The sequence below is a fragment of the Myodes glareolus genome, chromosome 12 (genome assembly GCF_982192425.1).
Source record: "Myodes glareolus chromosome 12, mMyoGla1.1, whole genome shotgun sequence".
Taxonomy (NCBI): Eukaryota; Metazoa; Chordata; class Mammalia; order Rodentia; family Cricetidae; genus Myodes; species Myodes glareolus.
The window spans coordinates 40,322,622-40,344,114 of record NC_142037.1 but is presented as its reverse complement, the minus strand read 5'-3'; the positions used below and the strand labels follow the sequence as shown (position 1 = coordinate 40,344,114).

The following is a 21,493-nucleotide window of genomic DNA, read 5'->3' as shown; positions in this document are numbered from 1 at the left end:
TCATTCTCCTCTCCACCTCCACCTCAGATTAAGTTTCTCTGCTGTGAATTTCACAGCAGTCTTGCCTTCCCCTTTCCTTATCTTGCCCTCTAAACTGGGTAGCAGATTCTGTGAGGCGGGATCTGCCGGTTTCCCCACTGTACTGTCAGGATTTCAGTGAATTTAGAGAGGTACCAAATGATCGATGGAGTCGGTTGTGTCTACGTAGTTTCTGAGTCATGCATTTGACATTTTGTATGGTGTTAGGATGTACAGATTAACTAACAGACCTGCTTCTTGGTAGACTAGCCAGAAAACTGAGTCATTTGAGGAAGACTCTGCGACTGTGGTACATTCATGTGCAGTGAGATAAAAGAAGCCGGGTTAGTTCTGCTGGGTTAGTTCTGCTTTCAGTTCTAATCTCTTGAAATAAACATCTTTGCTGGAGACCAAGCAATGCCCAGTCTCAGCTAAAAATCTTGCATGGGGAACATGAGTTTGCAGGATCTTGACCAGCCCAGAATGAGTCACCATGTCCTCTCTCTGAGAAGTCTTGCCAGGAGCCATTTGTTTACTCTGTGGGTGTGTCTGGGGGGTGGGGTGGGGATCATCTATTAGCCAGCATGGCCCTGAGGCTGGAGATGAGCAATGAACAAAACCAACAATGTCTCCGCCTTCTTGGAGCTTACTGCTGATGGCGACAGATAGTAATCTGTATATAAAGCTAAGTGTATTCTAGGGATGGAAGCCATGCTGGGAGTAAACAGTCTGGAGGCTGATTGAATGAAGTACACAAACTCCTGGATGTGGCTAGGTAGGCATGTCCCATGGGGTAGCCAGGGAAAACTTGGAGTAAAGAGGAGGAGGAGGAAGTGAAGAAGAGGGGGAGACGAAGAAGAGGAGTGGGGTGAAAAAGAGGGTAAAGATGTGAAAGAAGCCAAGAGTCATAGGGGAGTCTTCAGGGAGGGCATTCTGCGGAGAGGAAGCAATAGGTTCAAACGCCTTAATCAGGAGTGGCTGGGTTCTCCAAGTGCCTAGCAGAGAAAGTAGTTAGGATGCTCGTCCTCCTGGCTCCTGACTAGTCACACAGCTTAGTGGATCATGGTGGCCTCCTAGTGAAAGACAGCGTCACTTCCACAAATCCCTCACAACATGCTTACACTGAAAAGGCTCCTGTCCCACACCAAAGCAGTGCACCGCCCAGCTCTGCCTATCAGCCCTGTTACCACGCAACAGGCAAGCGGCACAGGACCCGTACTTACTGGGCTGTATCGGAGTCCCACATCCGGCACAGAAGAAATTCTGGGCCACCACCGCTATGTCCCTCCTGAGGAGAGAAAGTCGCCATTGTTAACATTTCGGAGCTGATCAGGGCAGCATTTATTCATTGATAGTAAAATAGTCAGCATCATGGTGTGCTCCTTGGCATAGGGTGCTTAATTTTGTCATTTTTTTTTCATTTTGAGAGAATTTTATACGTATCCAATATGGTTGTCTAGTTAAACATGGGACTCTTTAAGTTAAAAGTCAAATTAAAAGTCCCCAAATTAGAAGTCAGTATCACAAAGAACTCTTCTAGTGTAGAGTCCTTGGGGCTTCCCATTGCCCGTGAACAGAAGCCAGAGGTACACTAAAGACAGCCGAGGAGACACAACACAATCTGACATGCCCGGAAAGGTCACACATGAATAAATGCAATGTACATTAGAAGAAGAGAGGACGCAAGGCCAGGTTATCAAAGGCTCCTTCCTGCGAAGATTGTTCTGGGAACAGCGGTGCCCTGATTTCAATGGTGACCTAGAATTATGGGCACAGGGGTAAACTTAAACTTTTGTTGCAGTTCAAGGTCAACAAAAATCGCCAAGGTTAAAAAGAATGCATTAAATCTCTATCTGTATGCCTTATAGAGGATTCTGGGAAAATTGAGAGAAAAGCTAGCCTGTGCAAGGAGAGTGACCTGTCCCAGTGCCCTAAGGGCAAGCTCTGTCCAGGCCTACACAGCGGCCTTCCTGGGTTACACCAAGTCTGAGAGCAAAGACAGTAGGCAAAGATATGACACATGAGCCACCTCCATGGAGCTCAGGAAACGTTGCTCCATAGCCCTGAAGTTCACATGAGGGAACATGAGAACAGAAAACCTGCACGTGGCTCAAATATGTTGCCTGGAACCTTTGTCTGCAATCCATTACCTACTCTCAGGACAAATTACAATTGAACTACTATGTACACACAAGGTGTTCAGCCACATACGCACACACAATTTAAGTTTACTCCCTTCTTATATAATTTTAGCTGTCTCGGAGAGCCTGTGATGTTATGGAATAAAGATTTTACTCGTGTCCCGCTACGTTTCTCAATAATGGACAATCTCCTCGAGATTAAATTCTTCTCTCAAAACTCGCATGCATTCATTGTTTTTTTCATTGCATGCTAGCCGGTCTGGGAAAGAGAGTGGTCTCATCATTTGAAACCGTTGCGTTCGGTTTTGGTTTCAGTATCAGCCACTTAAAATCCTCTTTGCACCGACTTGATCTAGAGGTGCTAGGGAACGTTCGGAACTGGGGAGGGAGAGTCACACGTATGGGACCTAACACATGGGACCGCTTCTGTGCCCTCGCCCACCCCCAAAGCTCACAACAGAGCGCCAAAAACGAAGCCAGAAACATTCTCTCCTTTGTCCCTCAGTACAATGGTTTTGCTTCATCAGCTTCCATAGGAACCAGGTGGGCCCCGTCACGTCTTCCAAGTAGAACCCGGATCCCGGGTAGCACCCACACTTACTTGATTGGCGTGTGAACCGTAAGTATGATTTGAAATCGAGGGGGAGCCCAGTCTTCAGCCCCTGGGGCCCGAGACTTAGGCATGAGCTCCTGAGTTGTGTCCACACTGGAGTCCAAGTCTTCCCCGGCATGCTCCTCATCCTCCACCTGCATGACACGTGAGAGGATTCAGGGGTGACCTCAGAAAAGCATTTCAGGAGCTTCACTGAAAAGAACTCTTCAGTGTGTTTCCCAGAAGAATTTACCACCAGAACTTGGAACTGGTTTTAGCTGATCTAAAGGATTTGACACTGGTTCCTTACTTTCCAGCTGAGCCCCCCCCCCCCTTTTTTAAACTATCCTGTGCTTTGTGTGCGTGGTGCCTGTGCAGGCCAGAAGAGGGTGTCAGAACCCCCGGGACTGGAGTTCCTCGCCCTTGTGAGCCACCGGGTGTCTTAGCCACTGCGCCTGGGCTCACCTGTTTTAGTATTTATAGCTCATTTGCTTCCAGACTTCCCACAAGGTGAGGGGGGCTCTGTGACCAGGGCCACTCCATGACAGAAGCAGCCTCCAGTGACAAAAGCAGCAGCCAATCAGAGAGCTTTGCCACGGTCTTGCTGCAGAACCCTGGCTTACAAAGCCCAACAGCTAGCTGTAAAACCTTACATTTTCCTGTTGTTGTTTAGAGTCCAGACTCCTCCAATCTAAAAACCCCCACAATTTGGCCATTCTCATTCAAGCCTGTTCCCATGAATCCCAGCCCCCACCACACACACACTTAGACTGTCTACCACACCTGAGTCTGCTCATGGGGCTTCAGACCCCTCCATGTGTGTTCCCACAGCCTTTGCTAGCTCCACCTGGCTAACACCAGGGTCACCATCAAAGCTCTCCAGGTAGCTTAATTCCTCTGATAGAATTAGACGCCTGCCCATCCTGGCCCTTCCAGAGAGGTGTTTTTTTGTTTGTTTGTTTGTTTTTCAACACTTCTTTTAGCATTTACTACCACCAGGGAGCTTCATGTTCTTTTTTTTTTAAAGTATCTATTTATTTGTTTGTTTATTTATTTATTTATTACGTATACAGCATTCCTTCTATGTATGCCTACAGGCCAGAAGAGGGCACCAGACCTCATTACAGATGGTTGTGAGCCACCATATGGTTGCTGGGAATTGAACTCAGGACCTTTGGAAGAGCAGGCAATGCTCTTACCCTCTGAGCCATCTCTCCAGCCTCAAGCTTCATGTTCTTGCGGTATATCCTGCAAGTAAAGTCTTGCATATTTTCGCGTCTGTCAGCTAGGAGAGACACCTGCTTCACCACTGACCCTCCCTGCCCACTGCCCTGCTCAGGTCTGCCCAGCACTTAAATGAGAGTAATAAGGGGGAAATGAGAGCAACACCTCAGGATACTTGGGGGGGGATCACAACATCTCAGCAGGTCTGTAATCCCAGCAGTAGGGAGTCTGGAGTAAAAGGATTCTGTAAATTAGAGGCTGGCCTGGGCTACACAGCAAGACCATTTCTCAAAAAACAATAACACCGTAGTGCGAATCGTTAAGTACATCCCCTGATGTTTAATGGGTGCTCACAATCATTTGAGACTTTCGGGATGCCTATAAAACCATCCTAGGAAACACAAACATTTGAATCGAGCAGGCCAAGTGAGAAATTAAGAACGTTTCATTCCACATCAACCGGCTTCCATTACTTACTCCTGAGTTGGCCGCTGTCAAGGAGTCTGGCAGCCGAGAATTGACTTCCGACAGCACCTGGCACTTCCAGAACCCTCGGAACAACTCTCTGGCTAACAGCCCAGCAGGACTGAAGTCTGACTCACAAGCTGCACTGGAACACGAGAGAGAGAAATGCTGAACAACTGTACATAGGGTTTACAGCCGGGATCTTTGGGAGTTCAACTGTGCGTTGAGAAAACCATCATGTGAGCATCTAAAGCAACATGGTTCATCCACAATCAGCAAACAGAGTCTCTCATTTATTAAGACCACTGAGGCCTGGGGTAGGGTGAAAAGAGCACTGGATTGAAAGTCAGAAAAACCAGAGTTCAAATCCTTCTTCTGATGTTTAATAGCATTGTGGGGCTGACCCATCCTTTAATATCAGCACTGGGGTGGCAGAGGCAGGGGGATCTCTGTGAGTTCAAGGCCAGTCTAATCTACCTAACAAGTTCCAAGACAACTATAGCTACATAGTGAGACCCTGTCAAGAGGGGTGAGGGCACTGTGACATCCTTTTATAAGCCTTAGCTTCCACATCTATAAAACAGGGTTACAAATAAACGCATAGGGGTTAGAGAGGATTCAGCAGTTAAGAGCACTTGCTGCTCTTAATCTTAACCCAGGATTTGGTTCCAGCACCTACATGGAGGCTCACAATTATCCATAATTCCAATTCCAGGGGATCAAAGCCTCTCTCCTGACCTCCATGGGCACACGATACACACGTGGTACATAAACATACATGCAGGTAAAACACTCATAAAATAAAATAAATCTAAATTTGTTTTAAATAAATGCACAAAGACATATGGAAAACTTGCCTAGCCTCCCTGTGAGGTTAAATAAAGACATGGACGTTGCAGAATTTTTGTACACTGTGTGAAGATGTGCTGCTGTGATTGGTGTAATAAAAAGCTGAACGACCAATAGCTAGGCAGGAGAGGATGGGCGGGACTTCCAGGCAGAGGAAGACAGAGAGGGGTGAATCTAGGCACAAGGGCTCAATGAAACTCAAGGGAGACACTGAAGAGGTCAGACATACAGTACAGAGTAGAGGTAACTGAGTCACGTGGATGAATGTAGATTAATAAAAGCAGGTTAATTTAAGTTGTAAGAGCTGGTTAGAAAAAAGCCTAAGCCAAGGCCAAGCTTTCATAATTAATAAGTCTCTGTGGGCTGGCGGTCTTGACAAGAAAGCTTACTACATATATACAATAGCTTTCTACACAGCATATATAAAGCCCACAGTGACTTTGGGGGTGCTGGGCCTTGAATATGGGCCGTGTCCTCCAAAGGTTCAGGTGTTAAGGGATTGGCTCCCAGAGAGATGACTGAAGCTTGGGGTGGTGGAACTTAGCAGGAGGTCTGTAGATCCCTGGGGGCAGTAACTACAAAGGATGGTGGGGGGAGACATTCCCCCCTACCCTTGATCCTGCCATGATAACCCCAAGCCACACCACCCTCACTGTCAACAACACTATCATGTCTTTGAGTTTCCAAAGACAGCAACCTTTTTTCTCTATAAGTTAGTTGTCTTGGGTATTTTATCATTGCAAACAACGCTCCTGTTATGGAGGTGACCGGTTGACTTCTAGGCAATCGTCCTGGATTAGTTTCTTCTGGTGCTGTGATAAAATGGCAAAAGCAACTTAAGAGGCAAAACACCCATGCAGATAAATAAAATACATATGCCTAAGAAAAAATTAATTTAAGGGAGAAATAATTTATTTAACTTTTTGTAATTTTAAATTTTTTCATTGTTGTTGTTTGTTTTGTTTTTGTTTTTTGAGACAGGGTTTCTCTGTGTAGCCTTGGCTGTTCTGGAACTCACTCTGTGGACTATGCTGGCTTCAAACTCAGAGAGCCGCCTGCCTCTGCCTCCCAAATTCTGAGATTAAAGGCTTGCACCACCACAGTCTGGTTAAAATTTTTGATAGTATAATTATAACTTCTCCCTTCCCTTCCCACCCTCCACCACTAACTTGCTAGACCAGCATAATCTGGATAAGCCACCTATAAACCTTTGCTGTTAAAAGTGTAGTCGTGGCCTCTCCTCAAGAAAACTTCTCTGTACAACAGAGACGAGAGAAAACTACAACCAATCAGAATGCAGAGTCGTGGAGTCCAATCTCAATAAATACATCTCCAGACACTCCCACACCTAAGACTCGGGGGAACACTGCAGAAGAGGAGGTTGGAAAATTGTTAGAGCCAGGGGCTTGGGGTGTTTGCTGTGAGGCTGTCTCCAGGAATGTCAGAAAAGTTTTATTTTAGCTTCAAGGGACAGTCCACTATAGTAGAGGAGTCAAGGCATTGGGAAGCGGCTCATCACACTGCACAGTAGTCAGAACAGTGAATGTATGCAAGCTCACACTCAGCATTTTCTCTACCCATAGAGTGCAGCTCACCTTGCCCGGAGGATGGTCCACCATTAACATGGGTCTTCCCACATCAGATCATATAGTCCAGATGATCACCAGAGACAGGCTGAGGGGCCCTCCTCTTGGGTGATTCTGGATTCTGTCAACCTGACAATTAACGCTAGCCATCCCCGAACGCTGTTTGTGGCTAACCTGATCACAATATCCAGTATCAGTGACTTAGTGTACATGGTGACTCCAAAGAAACCCCCAGCGGTCCATGTGTGTAAGCACAAGAAGACATGTACCTTTTTAAAGAGTTACAGGGGCGGCGTCTGCCGCCTTCTGTGACGTCATTACATTCCCCAAGTTCTGCAAGAAAATGAGAGAAAGGATAACAGGGTCTTTTAGCCTGTCTCACTTGGTTAATTTTGTAAGAATACAAAAATTGGAGCCTGTATTCGGGAAACCTGCTGTGGCTAACCACCTACAGACAACAATGCGAGACTCCAGGTAACCACCAGAGATGGGATTTTTATATAAACTTCATCTAATGAATATCTGAATTTTTTTTTTGTTTAGCTCATACAAGTGAGATGAACAATTATCAAGATGCTGGAAACAGCTTCTCCTTCACCGCATCCTGGGAGAGATTTCCTCAGACATCCCTAACATGGCCTCGTATGCGATGTTTGCTGGTAGGTATGTGGTATGTGAGGGACTTGGAAGCAAGGAGGTTCTAAACCTCACCTAACATAACGAACTCATTCGAGTCATGTCTGCAGGCCTCTCTCACCACAGGAGAGGCAGAAAGTGTCTCAGCCACTGCGCTGACCTGGAGCACAGCACAACCTGGAAAGAAGGAAGAGGGACGATGTCATCAGGAAATGAGACCGGAGGCTGGAGAGATGGGTCAGTCGGCACAGTGTTCACTGTGCAAGGACCCAAGTGCAACTCCCAGAATTGACAGATAAAGCTGATCATGGTAACTTGAGCTTGTAATTCCAACCCTGGGAAGTGGAGTGGCGGGGGGGGAGGGGGGCGGGTAGGGCACACAGGTAGAACTTAGGAGCTCACTAGAGTCAGTGAGCTAATCACAGAGTTCTAGGCCAGTGGTAGAGCTTGTCTTTAAAAAAAAAAAAGACAGAAACCTGCATCAGAACAATGGACTGAGCTTCCAAAGTTCAGTTTAAGAGTGGTCCTCGAGGAATGAGAATATGAGTAAAGAGGTCAAGACCATGATGGATACACCCATTGAAACAGTCGATTTGAGCTAATGGGAGCTCACCAACTCCAGCTGGACAGGCAAGGAACAAGCATAGGACCAAACTAGTTCCTCTGAATGGGGTTGACAGATGCATGCCTGGGGCAGACTGAGGGGCCACTGGCAGTGGCACCAGGATTTATTCCTACTGCATGTACTAGCTTTTGGGGAACCTATTCTCTTTGGATGCATACCTTGCTCAGCCTAGGTATAGTAAGGAGGGTCTTGGACCTTCCACCAAGCAATGTGCAACCCTCTCTGAGGATTGGATGGGGGTGGAGTGGGAGAGTATGTGGAGGGAATGGGAGGAGGGGAGGGAGTGGGAACTTGGATTGGTATGTATAATAAAAAGAGATTGTTTTCTTTTTTAAAACATATATAAAAAGAAAGGAAAGAAGAAAGAGAGTACAAAGGAAGAAGAGAAAGGAAGGAAGGTAGGAAGGAGATAGCTCCTGATACCAAAATTTTCCTCTGACCTGCACACACACACACACACACACACACACACACGCACACATAACCATCATCATCATCAACAACATCATCACACACATGTTTAAACACATATGCATGAACACCATAATAAGCAATAGTAGAACACCTGCAGGGTGGTGGTGGTGCACACCTTTAATCCCAGGCAGAGGCAGGTGAAGCTCTGAGTTTAAGGCCAACCTGTTCTACAGAGGGAGTTCCAGGATTCCCAGGGAGATGCAAAGAAACCTTATCTTGAGAGGTAAAGGCTGGAGGATTGCACATTCAAACCAGTCTGGTATACAGTAAGACATTTTTGAAAGAAGAAGAGGAAGACGGTGAGGAAGAGGAAGGAGAGAGGAAGGAAGTGGAAGGAAGAGGAAGAATAGGAGGAAGGGGGAAAGAACAGTGTAGCTCCCAACTGACAGAAATTGGACTGGTGGCAGGGATGAAGCTGCAGCTTCAAGGATTAAAGGCAGCAGGAAGCTAGTTAGGATCTCTCGTTCACTATAATTGGGTGAAACAGGCTGATACAATCTGTCAGCTTTTCGATATGTTTGAAAATTTCCCAGTATAACACAAAGTTTAAAATAAAACTAACAGAGTCAAAATAAAAATTAAAAAAGCCAAACAGGCCATGAAATACATAGCGCAGGGCACATAATTATGCTGGGTTGAGTCATGTCCGTCCAAAGTTGGTGTCCACCTAGAACGCGTGAATGTGATCTTATTTGGCAATAGAATCTACACAGACAGAAGAGAGAGTCAAGCCATAGCCTCCCGCCCCTCAGAAGGGGTTTTAGATGAAGAGTGTAGCTGTGTTAAATTAGATCTTAACTCTGCCCACCTTGAAGCTAGACATATGACTGTCCTAAGAGAAACAGAGAAAGTGCAGTGTCTTTAAGCCATACAGGAAGGGCGTTAAGCTGGAGGAGCTGGGCACCCACCAACTGGACAGATACAGAAAGAGACTTAAAAGAGGCTCAGGACTAAAGGTGCAGGTCTCTCAGAGGTGTCCACTTAGAAGAGGCAATTGATGAAGACAAAATCTGCTAGAAACTACACATGGGGGCAGGACTGAAGGTGGAACTTATTTTAAGAAATGGATGCAAAGTGTCAGAGTAAACATTCATTGCTACCTTTGGCGCCCTTTTCCCCAGAACGAACTCCCTGGGTTCCCAGCTGCCCTTGACCAGTGACTAGGCTGGACTGTCACCTCTGCAAGGTGTTAGCCCTCTCGCCTCCTTGGCCCCAGCTCTTCACTTCTTCTCTAGGGAAAGAGAGTGTGGTAGTTTGCATGTAACTGGCCCCCATAATCTCACAGTGAGTGATCACAGTGAGTGATACTACTACAAAGTGTGACCTTATCGAAATAGATGTGGCCTTACCGGAGGAAGTGTGTACACATTGTGGGGATGGGTTTTGAGGTCTCCTATGTTCAAGGTATCACCCAATGTCACAGTTCATTTCCTGTTGCCTTCAAGATGTAGCCAGCACCATGTCTGCCTGCATGCCAGCATGCTCTCTGCCATGATGATAATGGACTGAACCTCTGAAACTGTAAGTGAGCCACCCCAGTGAAATATTTTCCTTATAAGAGTTGCCATGTGTCTCTTCACAGCCATAGAAACCCTAACTACAACAGAAGGTGTCCTGCCACCACTGAGTCCCATCACCAAGTACACAGCAGGTTCATTGTTGGCTAAATGAAAGAGGACCACTGGGCAAGGAGGAAAAACATGGAAGGAAAGGTAGGGGAATGCTATGTGATGGAAAACGAAGGAAGACAGAAGACAACAGCCACCGTGAAAAGGCAGAATGAAATCCAAGGAAAAACCAAACAAGAAATGCAGTATTGGCCAAAAGATGGAACATGAGCACCAATCACAAGTCAAGACAGCAGCCCAGGAGATCATCCACACGTGCAAAGTGACATTATCACCAACCAAGTACGTACACCACCAAAGGCCCTCAAAATTGGGTCACTGAAAGTAACACATCACACACACTCACACACACACACACACATACACACACCTCAAAATGTTCTAAGTTAGTTTCAGATTTTGAATTGCCACATTCATGGCTAACCTAGGGTGTATGTTCCCAATGGGCCGTGGATTGATCACATTTTCAAAGGACTGAAATATGTCCCTCCTTCTGGACTGGACAGTGGACAGACAGCGTGTGCGGACATCACAACCCTCAGAGTCAAGCGTTTGCCCAACTTGCCTTCATAGCCACTGTCTGAGGAAGTGGAGGACCCTGGCTCCGGCCTTGTAGGGGTGTAAAATGCCACTTCAGCCTCGATCTGATTGTCCCCACGAGACCCGCTGGCCTCCTCTGTGCCCCAGATCTCTGGCAGCTGTTGATTCATGAGGTTGCATTTCATTGTCTCCAGTGCTGAGATAATCATGTCTGCCACATAGAAGTGGACATTTTCCTGCAGGAAAAAAACATAGTTCAAACAGGAGCATGATCAGCTTTGCTTCGGAGTATGGATCAGATTTCAAAACTGATGAAGTGCCACTTAAGTGACCCGAATGCAGATACATATAGCTGTTGATTTAACTAAATTATGGCATAACCCACATTCAGAGACACAGATATACCAAACTGAATTAATTCTTTTTCAGGACTGGAGACTGAACTTAACATCACATACTCTAGGCAAGCACTCTCCTACTGAGTCCCAACCCCAGCCACCAAGTTGAATTTCTTATGATAAGATACTCTCAGGACGTGGGGCGCAGCACCGGGCATAGTTCATCAGTCACGGACAACTGAGCACACGGTGCCTGGAAACTTCTCCCGGCAGCTTCCATCAAACACTGAGCAGAGCCCTTTGGCTGTGCCTCGCCAGGGTGGTTTCTACACTCACATCTGAGAGACTCTGCCAAAGGACTCAGACTCTCAGTGGTTGAGAAGATCCACTTACCTTTTCCACATCAATGGGCGGCACAAATGTCTCTACTGGGAAGAAATTCCAAGAATGGCTTCTTCTACTGCCCCAAGTAGCACCTGCCAATACAGCTAGGCATTAAAACGGAGAAAGGGTGTGCATTATCCTGAATGGGCATACATAAGGCACCGTTGAGAGGGGTGTCTCAGTGGTTAAGAGCACTGGCTGCTCTTCCAGAGGTCCTGAGTTCAATTCCCGGCAACAACATGGTGGTTCACAACCATCTATAATGAGATCTGGCATCCTCTTCCTGCTTGCAGGCGTACATGCAGACAGAACACTGTATACATAATAAATAAATAAATCTTTAAAAAGAACTATAAAAATAATAATAAAATGGAGAAAGGGGGCCTGGGGACATGGCTTGGTCAAGAAAGTGCTTGCTATGCAAGCTCCAGGACCCGAGTTTAGGACCCGAGTTCAGTCTCCTGTTGGATCGGGCACAGCACTGTAATCTCAGTGCTGGAGAAGTGGGGACAGAAGAGTCCCTGGGCTTGATAGTTTAGACAAATTAGTGAGCTGCCGGTTCAATGAGAGACTCTGTCTCCAAAAGAAGGGTGGATGGAGAATGATAGCGGCCACCTGAGCGGCCACCTGAGCGGCCACCTGACATTGACCTCTGGCCTCCATGTGTACATGCATGCAGGTGAACATAAAACACAAAAGAAAACACACACACACACACACATGCACGCATGAGTGCATACAAAGACAGAGAAAAAATGGGGAGAAGAAATTTAAAGATTATCTAAACAAACAAAACCAATTGTAAGTACAAGTCTTCAACACCGTAAGAGGGGGGAAAGGTACAGTTCTAGAAAGATGTGGGGGATGGAAGAGGAAAGAGACTTCTGATGACCAGGCCTGTAGACACAGCCTTGCTGTCAATCATTTCTACAGGAATCTAATGGAGTGACTGAGAGGTATCGGCGGGAAACCACCGGAACGGAGGGACCAGTGGAGCAAAGATGGTAGGAAGATGAGCAGGTCACGGGAAATACCCACGAGAGACGGGAAGGTGGCCTTAAGAATTACAGGATCTCTTCCCCAGCTCGTGGCAATTGGCCCCAGACTTCCTGTTACATAAACAAAGTCATCTGAAAACAAAGAGTCCCCAGTCAGGTCCAGCGTCTATGACACTGTGTCATCCATTCCTGTGCCCCCCCACTCCTTCCTGGCAATGGGCACCGAAGAGAGGGCTTCCTATCACAGAGCTGCTAACTGCAGCCTTGGAAGGAAGTGAAATTTCATGACAGCCGGAGGAGCTGAGGTTTCCTGACCCACTAAATTAAAATAAGATCCTGCCAACGCTCTGGGGGCTGTGGGTTCTCAGCTGCCAGACAAAGGCTGCCCGTGTCACCCTGATGCCTCATGTTGACCAAAGTGGGTTGGACATGGAAAATGGAGGATTTCTTGGCTGGGGTTGGTAAACATTTTAGGGGTAGGATGTGAAGGCCACTCACCATCTCTGCCACTGTAACCAGAGACCACTGTTGATGAAAGAAACTAAATTGCTGGTTTGTCTCTCTTTGGTTTTTTTTATATATAAAAAAACAGGAAGCTGGCAGGTTTGGGCCCCTTCGTCATAGGCGCAGACCTGAGGGTAGAGGAAAAAGCAAGATCCTGCAGAATGGTGCCCAGCCCTGTAATACCTTGGTCACAGATTCTCTCGTGCCTTGAGTTAGGATTATTACCTGTTGCACATAAGGAGATAGAGAAGGCAAAGGTATTTTGTAAACATGTAGGTCCTGTTTAACCAATAGGACCCAAGAGGATTGCTTCTACAGTCTCAGGAAATGCTCCCCTCAGCAGCCATTAGAGGCATGGGGGTCTGGGGAAAGCCCATGTCTTAGTGGCCAATGTTCCTTCTTTCTGCTGCTCCACACTAAAGGGAGAGAGAACCCGGTCACTTCTGGGCTTCTATTTCTTAACGGCACAGAAGGAATCTCTTCGCCGAGCTCAAGACAGTCTTGTCAGGCATGATGACTCACGCCTATCGTCCCAGCCCTCAGGAAGCGGAAGTGAGAGGATTGCTATGGGTCTAAGACCAGCCTGCACTACAGAGTGAGAGCTCGTCTCTAAACAAAACAAAGAGAACACCTCAAAATACTGAATAGGTACGATAAGGATTGCTGGGAAACCCTGCCTTTGGACAACAGGGGCCAGCCGCAGTACTTGTCTTTGCTTTGGGGTTCATTTTGTCCCATTGTTTTATCCAGGAGAAAGACAAAGACACAAAAGTAAGGCTAAGTTGAAGAACTACTTGTACAAGTCTATGACAAGGGGTTTGGGCCTCAGAGGCCATCGTCAGGCAGTGGTTGCTTTAACTTGTTACCATGATGGTTTATGTGGGGAAAGACTTCCTCCAGGAGGCAATCTGACAGCAAACTTGTCTCTCACTTAGCAACTTCTACATCCTCAAGCTGCTCTTTACCCTGAGAACCAACCACCTGGGTGGACCAAAGAAAGAAAGAAGAGGCCTCTTTTGAGAGGCATTTCGCTCAAATTTGGTTGCCTCGACATTAGCCTCTGAAAGACAGTAAGACAAATGCACACACAGGCCGAGAACAGGCAAGTGACAGCTTTGAAAATTACTTTGCAACAAACAACAACGGCAACAGCATGCTTCCCAGACTGTGAAGCAGGGCTCTAAACTCACAGTGTGGATATAAGGTAACGAATCCTTCGACATAAAATAGAGACAAACTAGTTGAACCTTGCCTGGGGCTTTGGTTGGACTAATTCATTCAGCTTTCTATTTTCAGAATCTGTGCATTGCTTCACAGAAAGGGGAGTCCTTGTTTTCGCACCAAGAGGCTTTAGATAGCCTTCGGGGCTGGGGAGTATCGTGGCTACTGTTTTCAAACCTGCTGTTTCCACAGCTGTCTGTGCTGGAACTAGCACAGGTGAGGCACGTCCATCATCCGCCTTCCCCACCCACAGCGGGTTGAGTGTTTCTAATGTTCTTCCTGCAAACAAAGCCTTGAGTGTTTTCACATCTGCCAGCTAGGAACGATACCCGCCTCACCGCCGACCCTCCCTTCTAAGGTCCCGGCCCAGCACTTGAACTATACTGAGCTAAAACGATGACCTTTCTCTCAGTGGGAGGAGGAGAGGATATCTGATCCACCTGTTGTGACCATCACAGAATGTGGGCTGTGGTGACATTAAAGGAGCTCCCGCATTGGCTCCTGATCAAAGTAGAAGGCCATGAACTTCATTTCTCACGGCAAGACAATAGGCAGACTTTTGAGCCAAGCCCAGACAAACACGTGGATGGAGAAGAATAAAGGAAGTCACCAGGTAGAGTTACCGTCATCTGCAGTCAAAGGAGACTCAAAACGGGCACTGTCTTCCTTAGGGCATGGGGAAGTGGCCACAGTCTTGGGGTTTTTGAGCAGAGATTTGTGCTGAGGATGAATCTCTTGCTCTTCCGTTGCCAGGGAAAAGTCACCATTCTTTCCCCCAGGGCCATTGGCAGTATTCTCAGACAGTGGTGTCTCAGTTAGGGCGTCCCGGTGGGACAACAGTGGAAGGCCCACAGGAGAGGGAGTGTCCTCCACCAAGTGTTTCCCACTATTCTGCACTGTTGTTCTCTGGGGGCATAAGTCTTGTAGCGGCTGCTCCACACACAGCGGGTTGATCCAGCAGGCTTTATGCCGCAGGAGTCTCACGTCTAACTGGCAAAGAGGGTGGTCAGTGTCCAGGAGCTGGGGTGAACCATCAGCATCCTCACAGGTACCGCTGATCCCTTCCCAGGGGTCCACAGGACAGTCTGGCCGGTCTGTGGACTGGGACACCATCCTTCCTGGTGTGGAGTGAGCATGCTCAAAACATAGCTCTCCCGTGACTGCTGTCCCACCAGGCATGGTCCTTGAATTCATCACATGGCCAGCTGCAGGTCTGAAGAGTTTATCTGCAATGAGCAAGAGTCATTCTAGATAAGTAAGAGTCCACTTGTATTTTGGGTTGTATATTATTGTCAATAAGCAAAAAACAAACAAACAAAAAGAAATAATTCCTTTATACCTCACATTAACTTCTTATATTTTCAAGTCAAAGATAAAAGACTAAATCAGAGAAACAAAACAAATAAACAAAAATAGCAGCAAATCTAGAGAGTTTGATGTAGAGATAAGAAACATTGTTGCCAGTGTGAGCTTAGTTGAAGAAGCCACAAAGATCAATTAATAATACAAACTAGCAACATATCAAAGGTATTATGATAAAAATTACCTATCAAATCAAAAATGGAAATTTCATGTAAAAGTAAAGACAGTTTTACAGCGTGATGTTTGGAGTTTGTTCTAGCCTTAGTGCAAAGTCGGGAAGACAACCACTAAGACCCTGGTGCCGTGTGGTTTGCATCAGCTTGAATACTCGGGACATCTATAGGAATTCAGTATGAGTTTCTAATATTTTTAAATGACGCTCTAGAATTTATCTTTAAAATGGTTCTGTCTGCTTTGGCCGTGGTGAGGGTGATGATGGCGAAAACGTTAATCTGCACAGTGAGAAACCCTTTGGCAATTCCAGCAAACATTTCTTTCTCCTGTCCACCTTTGAGAGCAAGGGGGTCCAACCAAGTCAGCCTTCATAAGACGCGGTCCATCTGAGCAAGTTCAGCCCAAATGAAGAGTGCCACCTCACGGGAGACTGGCTTTATATCTTTGTGTCCAAACACCAGAGAGAAAAGCATCTTAAGGACTGACTGGGCTCATGTCTTTAGTGGGTTCAGTCCTTGGTCACATAAACCATGTTACCGGGTGTAGTGACCCAATGTGTCATGGCTGTGTGAGTACGTGGCAAAGACAGAAACAAGAAGGGGCCTGAATAAGACATGGCCTTCTCAGCACGCCTTTGATGTCTTGCTTCTTCCAATCAGCCCCATCTAACCATAGCCTACTCAATTTTTTAATCCCTCGGTGGGTTAGTCCACGGATTAGATCAGACTCTCATGATTGAATCCTCTCTGAAGACTATCACAGACATGCCAGAGGTTTATTCTACTCGATCCAGTCAACAGCAAGAGTATCACATACAAGTGTAACTGAACATGAGAACTTAGAGTCAACTCCAGAGTGTTAACCGTCATCACGCTGTGTGGAGAGCTGACTCCCAAGTGCGCATTTTCATCTGACGTCCTCTCCACTCCAGTAAGTCCATCTTACTTACATATTACCTGCTTGACCATTTCCCAGTGACCCTCAACTTAATACACCTAAATCAGACTCTAAAGCCCCCTCTCTCAAACCTGTTCCTCTCCTACTTTCTCCATCCCAGGAAGTACATTTCTCAGTCACCTGAGTCTACAATTTAGGAGCCATGTGTTACCCCATGCATTCCCAGCTCTCCATCTTTAATCCCTGAACAAGTTTAGAGCCAGCGTGTCCATCTAAGCCACTGACTTCTCCCACTTGGACATCCACCTAGGACTTCACAGTGGAGAGCGCCTTCCCTTCTTCTGCCCTTCCACAAGCCCAGGCATTCAGAGAAACCGTTTATAAACCCAAACTGTATCCCATTCCCCCAATCAAACCCCAAAGGATTCCCATCAAATCAAGAATGAAATCCACACTCCTTACCTTGTGTATAAGGCTTGCCATGACCTTGAAGACCTCCCATTTATCTTTCTCAGCCCTTGTCAGCCCCAACAACACAAGAAGCTCTTGGGCCCTCAATTCTCACCACCCCAGGGGTGCAGTTCACCTTCTGCTTAAAGGGCTCTTCCCTCAAGTGAGCACAGCCTGGTCCTCTCTTGTCATGCATGCCTTAGTTTTGAATTACTTCCTCAAGGAACTCTTTCCTAACTAAAGGCAGTTCCCTGGTCACCCCCTACTCTGTCACTCTGTCCAACTGTCGTCACAGAAACATCACTTCCTGATTCTTTTCCCGCTCCTTCCCTCTGAGTCTTCCTCTGCCCCCAACTGTAAGCTCCATGACAGCAAGGGTTTTGTCTGTTCTCTGCCACATCATATCTCCTGTGTCTCCAGTTGCATGTAAGAGCCTAATAAAAGCTTGTGGAATAATGAACATAACCAACAATTTGGAAAGAAAGTCAAGAGATAAATCCTTTCTTTGGTAGATGTGGTCATTCAATTACTGGGGCATAATTATTTTTAACAAGAATAGAAATGAACGCAAGCCTCCTAAAGATACGGATTTTTTCTCACTCCCTGTGGACATTGATAAGATACAACCTCAAATACACCAAAAGAAACTACACATGAAAATTGCTCTTAAAAGTCTTTAGATTTCCTTGATTTGAAGGCCCTGTATTCTAGGTTACATATTTTGGAGTAATGCAGATGAAGCATACGCCCTGTGGGTATGTGTGTGTGCACGCACACATGTGCACATATACGTGCTTATGCACCTATATCTGCCTATGTGGACCCCCTGAAAAATCTGCAGGAGTCCCGAATTACCATCGAGAGAAACCACAGGATGAAAGTGTCTGTGCTAACTGCCAGAGCTTACTACCTTAAGTGTTCCATCTTCCTTCTTCGTTCCTCAAACCCCACCCCGTGCCCCAATTTCTCTTTGTCACACAACTTTCTTGCCCAGTAACTTTGGATTTTATTTACAAATAATAATAATAATAATAGGTTTCTATAAAGGTCTCAAATACAGAGCCCCAGAACAAGAAGTAAAGAGTTCCCATCACTCAACGCTCCATCAACCCTTCTTCAGTCCCACAGATAACTGCTGACTATTCCATCCCTCCCACGCCCTTTGCAATGAATAATTCACCTACGTCAGATCCCAAGATTTGTTTTGTCTTTCTGTTCAAGCACACACATCGGATCTTCTTTGTTACTGTAGCACTGTTGTGAAGAGACACTGTGACCAAGGCAATCCTTATCAAAGAAAGCATTTAACTGGTTTTTTTTTATAGTTCCAGAGGGTTAATTCGTGGTCACCATGGCAGGAAGCAGACAGACATGGTGCTGGAGCCGTAGCTGAGGGCTCTACATCCTGATTCGAAAGATAGTAGCAGGGGGTGGGGGGCTGAGATTGGGCCTGGTGTGTGGGATTTGAAAACTCAAAGCCCATTCTCAGTGATAGATGTCCTCCAAAAAGGCCACATCTCCCAGTCTTTCCCAAACAGTTCACCTACTGGGGACCGAGCATTCAAAGGTATGAGCCTCTGGGGGCCATTCTCCTTCAAAGCTTCACAGTTTCATAGTGGACATGTTCTGTAATTTATATTATTCTTTTCAACAATGCAGCTTAAAGATTATTTTACCCAGGGGCTGGAGAGATGGCTCAGCGATTAAGAACATTGCCTGCTCTTCCAAAGGTCCTGAGTTCAATTCCCAGCAACCACATGGTGGCTCACAGCCATCTATAATGAGGTCTGGTGCCCTCTTCTGGCCTTCAGGCATACATGCAGACAGAATATTGTATACATAATAAATAAATAAATATTTTTTTAAAAAAAAGATTATTTCACCCACTTTTTAACTTCTTTTTTAATTTTGTATCTTTATTTTTATCAAATGACTATTTTGTCTCCATGTGTATATGTTCACCATGTGTGTGCCTGGTCCCTATGGCGGTCAGAAGAGGACAACAGATTCCCTGGACCAGGATTACAAGCAGCTGAGATTCACTGTATGGGAGCTGGGAACTGAACCCCTGCCCTTTGCTAGAGCAGCCACCTCTCCAGCCCTTGTCTGAACTTCCTACCACTTTCCCCGGTGTACACGTGCTACGGTTTACATAGCCAGACCTGACATAAATGTTTATTTCCGGCTTTTCATTACTATGAAATATACATCAGTGAGCAACTTTGTTCGCAATATTTTTGCTGACTCCCTCTGCTTGTCTGTTTCTCTTACTAGCTCCAATCTTACTTGGAGTCACACTTCAAAGTGGCCCCATGATTCCCTAGGGCTCTAGCCCCCAGTTTGTTTTCTACCTCTGTGACAAACATCATGAATAAAAGCAAGTTGGCGGGGGGGGGGGGGGGGCTAACCTTGGTTGTCAACTTGATGACATCAGGAATTGATTAAAACCCAAGCATACCTGTGTTGGGTTTTCCTGAATGGATCATTTAAGGTGGGCTGACTTGTATTCTGTTGTGTGTATATACTGCATTTTTGAAATTTAGTCATCTGCTGATGAACACTTAAGATATTTACATATGTCGGCTATAGTGAACAGTCATGGTGAACACAGGACTGTAGATACCTCTGGCATGATGAGTTCACTTCTTTTGGACATTTATCCAGAAGCGAGACTCTTACACCATTTGGTAGTTCCATTTATAGCATTGGCTAGCCCTTTGTAGTGTTCCCATAATGGCATTGCTGTTACCTCCAATAGCACACCAGGCCCCCTTTCTCCACATCCCCACAAAGAAAATTCATTACAACACATTTCCTGGTGTGCTACTAAATACACCCAGTAGTAAGCAAATGTGGCCAAAAATGAGTAATTCTTCAACCATAGCATGTGGTCAAATTCATGAATATTTCCCTATACCCTCTTCAGTCTCTCCAGGCTTACTTCCCTTCAGACCCTGACTTCAAACAAAGATTCACATCCCCAAGTAAGCTGACAGACTCTGAATCTATCATGTCAAACTGAAAATGTTAATATGCCCAGCAACACAGCGCCAAGCTTCTAGACAGCATCTAGGATCAGAGCAAACAGATTTTTTTTTTTAAGGTCAAAGCTTTACTGTAACAGGTGAACATTATCTTATAGGAAGGTCAGCAGGAAGGACACAGTGTCTTACTGCAGTGGCTGCTGGGTGACATCACAGGCACTGCTTCCTCTCTGGTCCTCTCTTTAGTAAAAAGAGATTTGTCAGTAGCTCTATAGGCTTGCTGTCAGAGTCACAAGGAAGAAGGACAGAGAGCCATCAAAAGTAATATGTGTGGTGGCACGAGGGTACAGCCCTAAGGCAAGGATGGGAGAATACCGGATATTCACCTGAAGAACCACAGAGTTGCCTCAGATTCACAAGTGACCAACTTCCTACAGCTGTTACATGCTTCCCACTTCCCACTCTTAGCTTTCTCGGGGAACACTCACATAAGCTCAGGTGCTAATGCATCAGTTTGAGAAATGAGATGGGACCATGAGGGGACTTGCCCCAAGTTGTACTTTGGCAATCAGCAGAAGTAGAACAAAATGGAACTCTGATGCCTGAGCCAAAAGTCCTTCTATGAGGAGTCATATGGCACACACCGGCTGACGTCAGCAATAAACCACCAGTTTCCTTGGCAATGTGATCTTAAAGACTTTCCTATCAGATTTATTTTCAAGTGCAGAATTAAGGAGCTGGGAGTTGTGGCTCGTGCCTAGGATTTCAGCCCTTGGGAGACTAGGGCAGGAGGATCTTGAATTACAGGATCAGTTGAGCTACTAAAGAGTTCAAGGCCAGTGTGGTCTACAGAGTGAGATGTGGTCTCAAACAGCAGCAATAAAAAGAAGATTAAGAACTGGAGTGCTCCCTGGACTTGGTGGTAGATACTTGTAATCCCAGCTACTCAAGGGGCTGGGGATTCTAAGATGATTGGCAGATTGGGCAATGTGTCAAGATTCTGTCTCAAAAGAAAAGTTAAAGGGTCCGTGGGTGTATCTCAATAGCACAGCACTTGCCTAGCAAACACACCAGGACATGGTTCTTTCCCCTTCCTCTTCCTCCCCCAAAAGAAGAGAGTTTCATTTATATGCCCCATACAGTCTCTATTTTAATTATATATTCCGTGTAATTATAAAGCACGTGTAAAAACATTATTTTTGCTTTCTAATGAATCTTCTTGTACCCCAAAAATACCCTGCATTTGAGAGATCATTGCTCAAGTAATAGTCCGTTTTTAATGTTACAGATGGAAAACAATAGTAAACCACCTATAACTCCAACATTCAAGAGGCAGAAGCAGGAGGAGCAAGATTCTGTCTCAAAAAAGAAAGTACACGAACAAACAAGAAACCTTACAAACC

At 45.9% G+C, this 21,493-nt stretch overlaps 1 protein-coding gene across 3 annotated transcripts in view; it reads right to left on the bottom strand.

Annotated features, from left to right (window-relative positions):
* Rubcnl (rubicon like autophagy enhancer) overlaps positions 1-21,493 on the bottom strand; it is a 36,580-nt gene that overhangs the window by 9,076 nt on the left and 6,011 nt on the right. For all 3 annotated transcript variants that reach the window (XM_048421860.3, XM_048421861.3, XM_048421863.3), the window contains exons 2-9: positions 14,847-15,449; positions 11,510-11,592; positions 10,804-11,014; positions 7,587-7,688; positions 7,145-7,208; positions 4,453-4,585; positions 2,761-2,906; positions 1,242-1,306 (exon numbers count right to left, since the gene is read on the bottom strand). In XM_048421860.3, coding sequence (XP_048277817.3) covers positions 1,242-1,306; positions 2,761-2,906; positions 4,453-4,585; positions 7,145-7,208; positions 7,587-7,688; positions 10,804-11,014; positions 11,510-11,592; positions 14,847-15,417 — 1,375 coding nt within the window. In that variant the 5' untranslated portion in view covers positions 15,418-15,449. The remainder of the gene's footprint in view (positions 1-1,241; positions 1,307-2,760; positions 2,907-4,452; positions 4,586-7,144; positions 7,209-7,586; positions 7,689-10,803; positions 11,015-11,509; positions 11,593-14,846; positions 15,450-21,493) is intronic.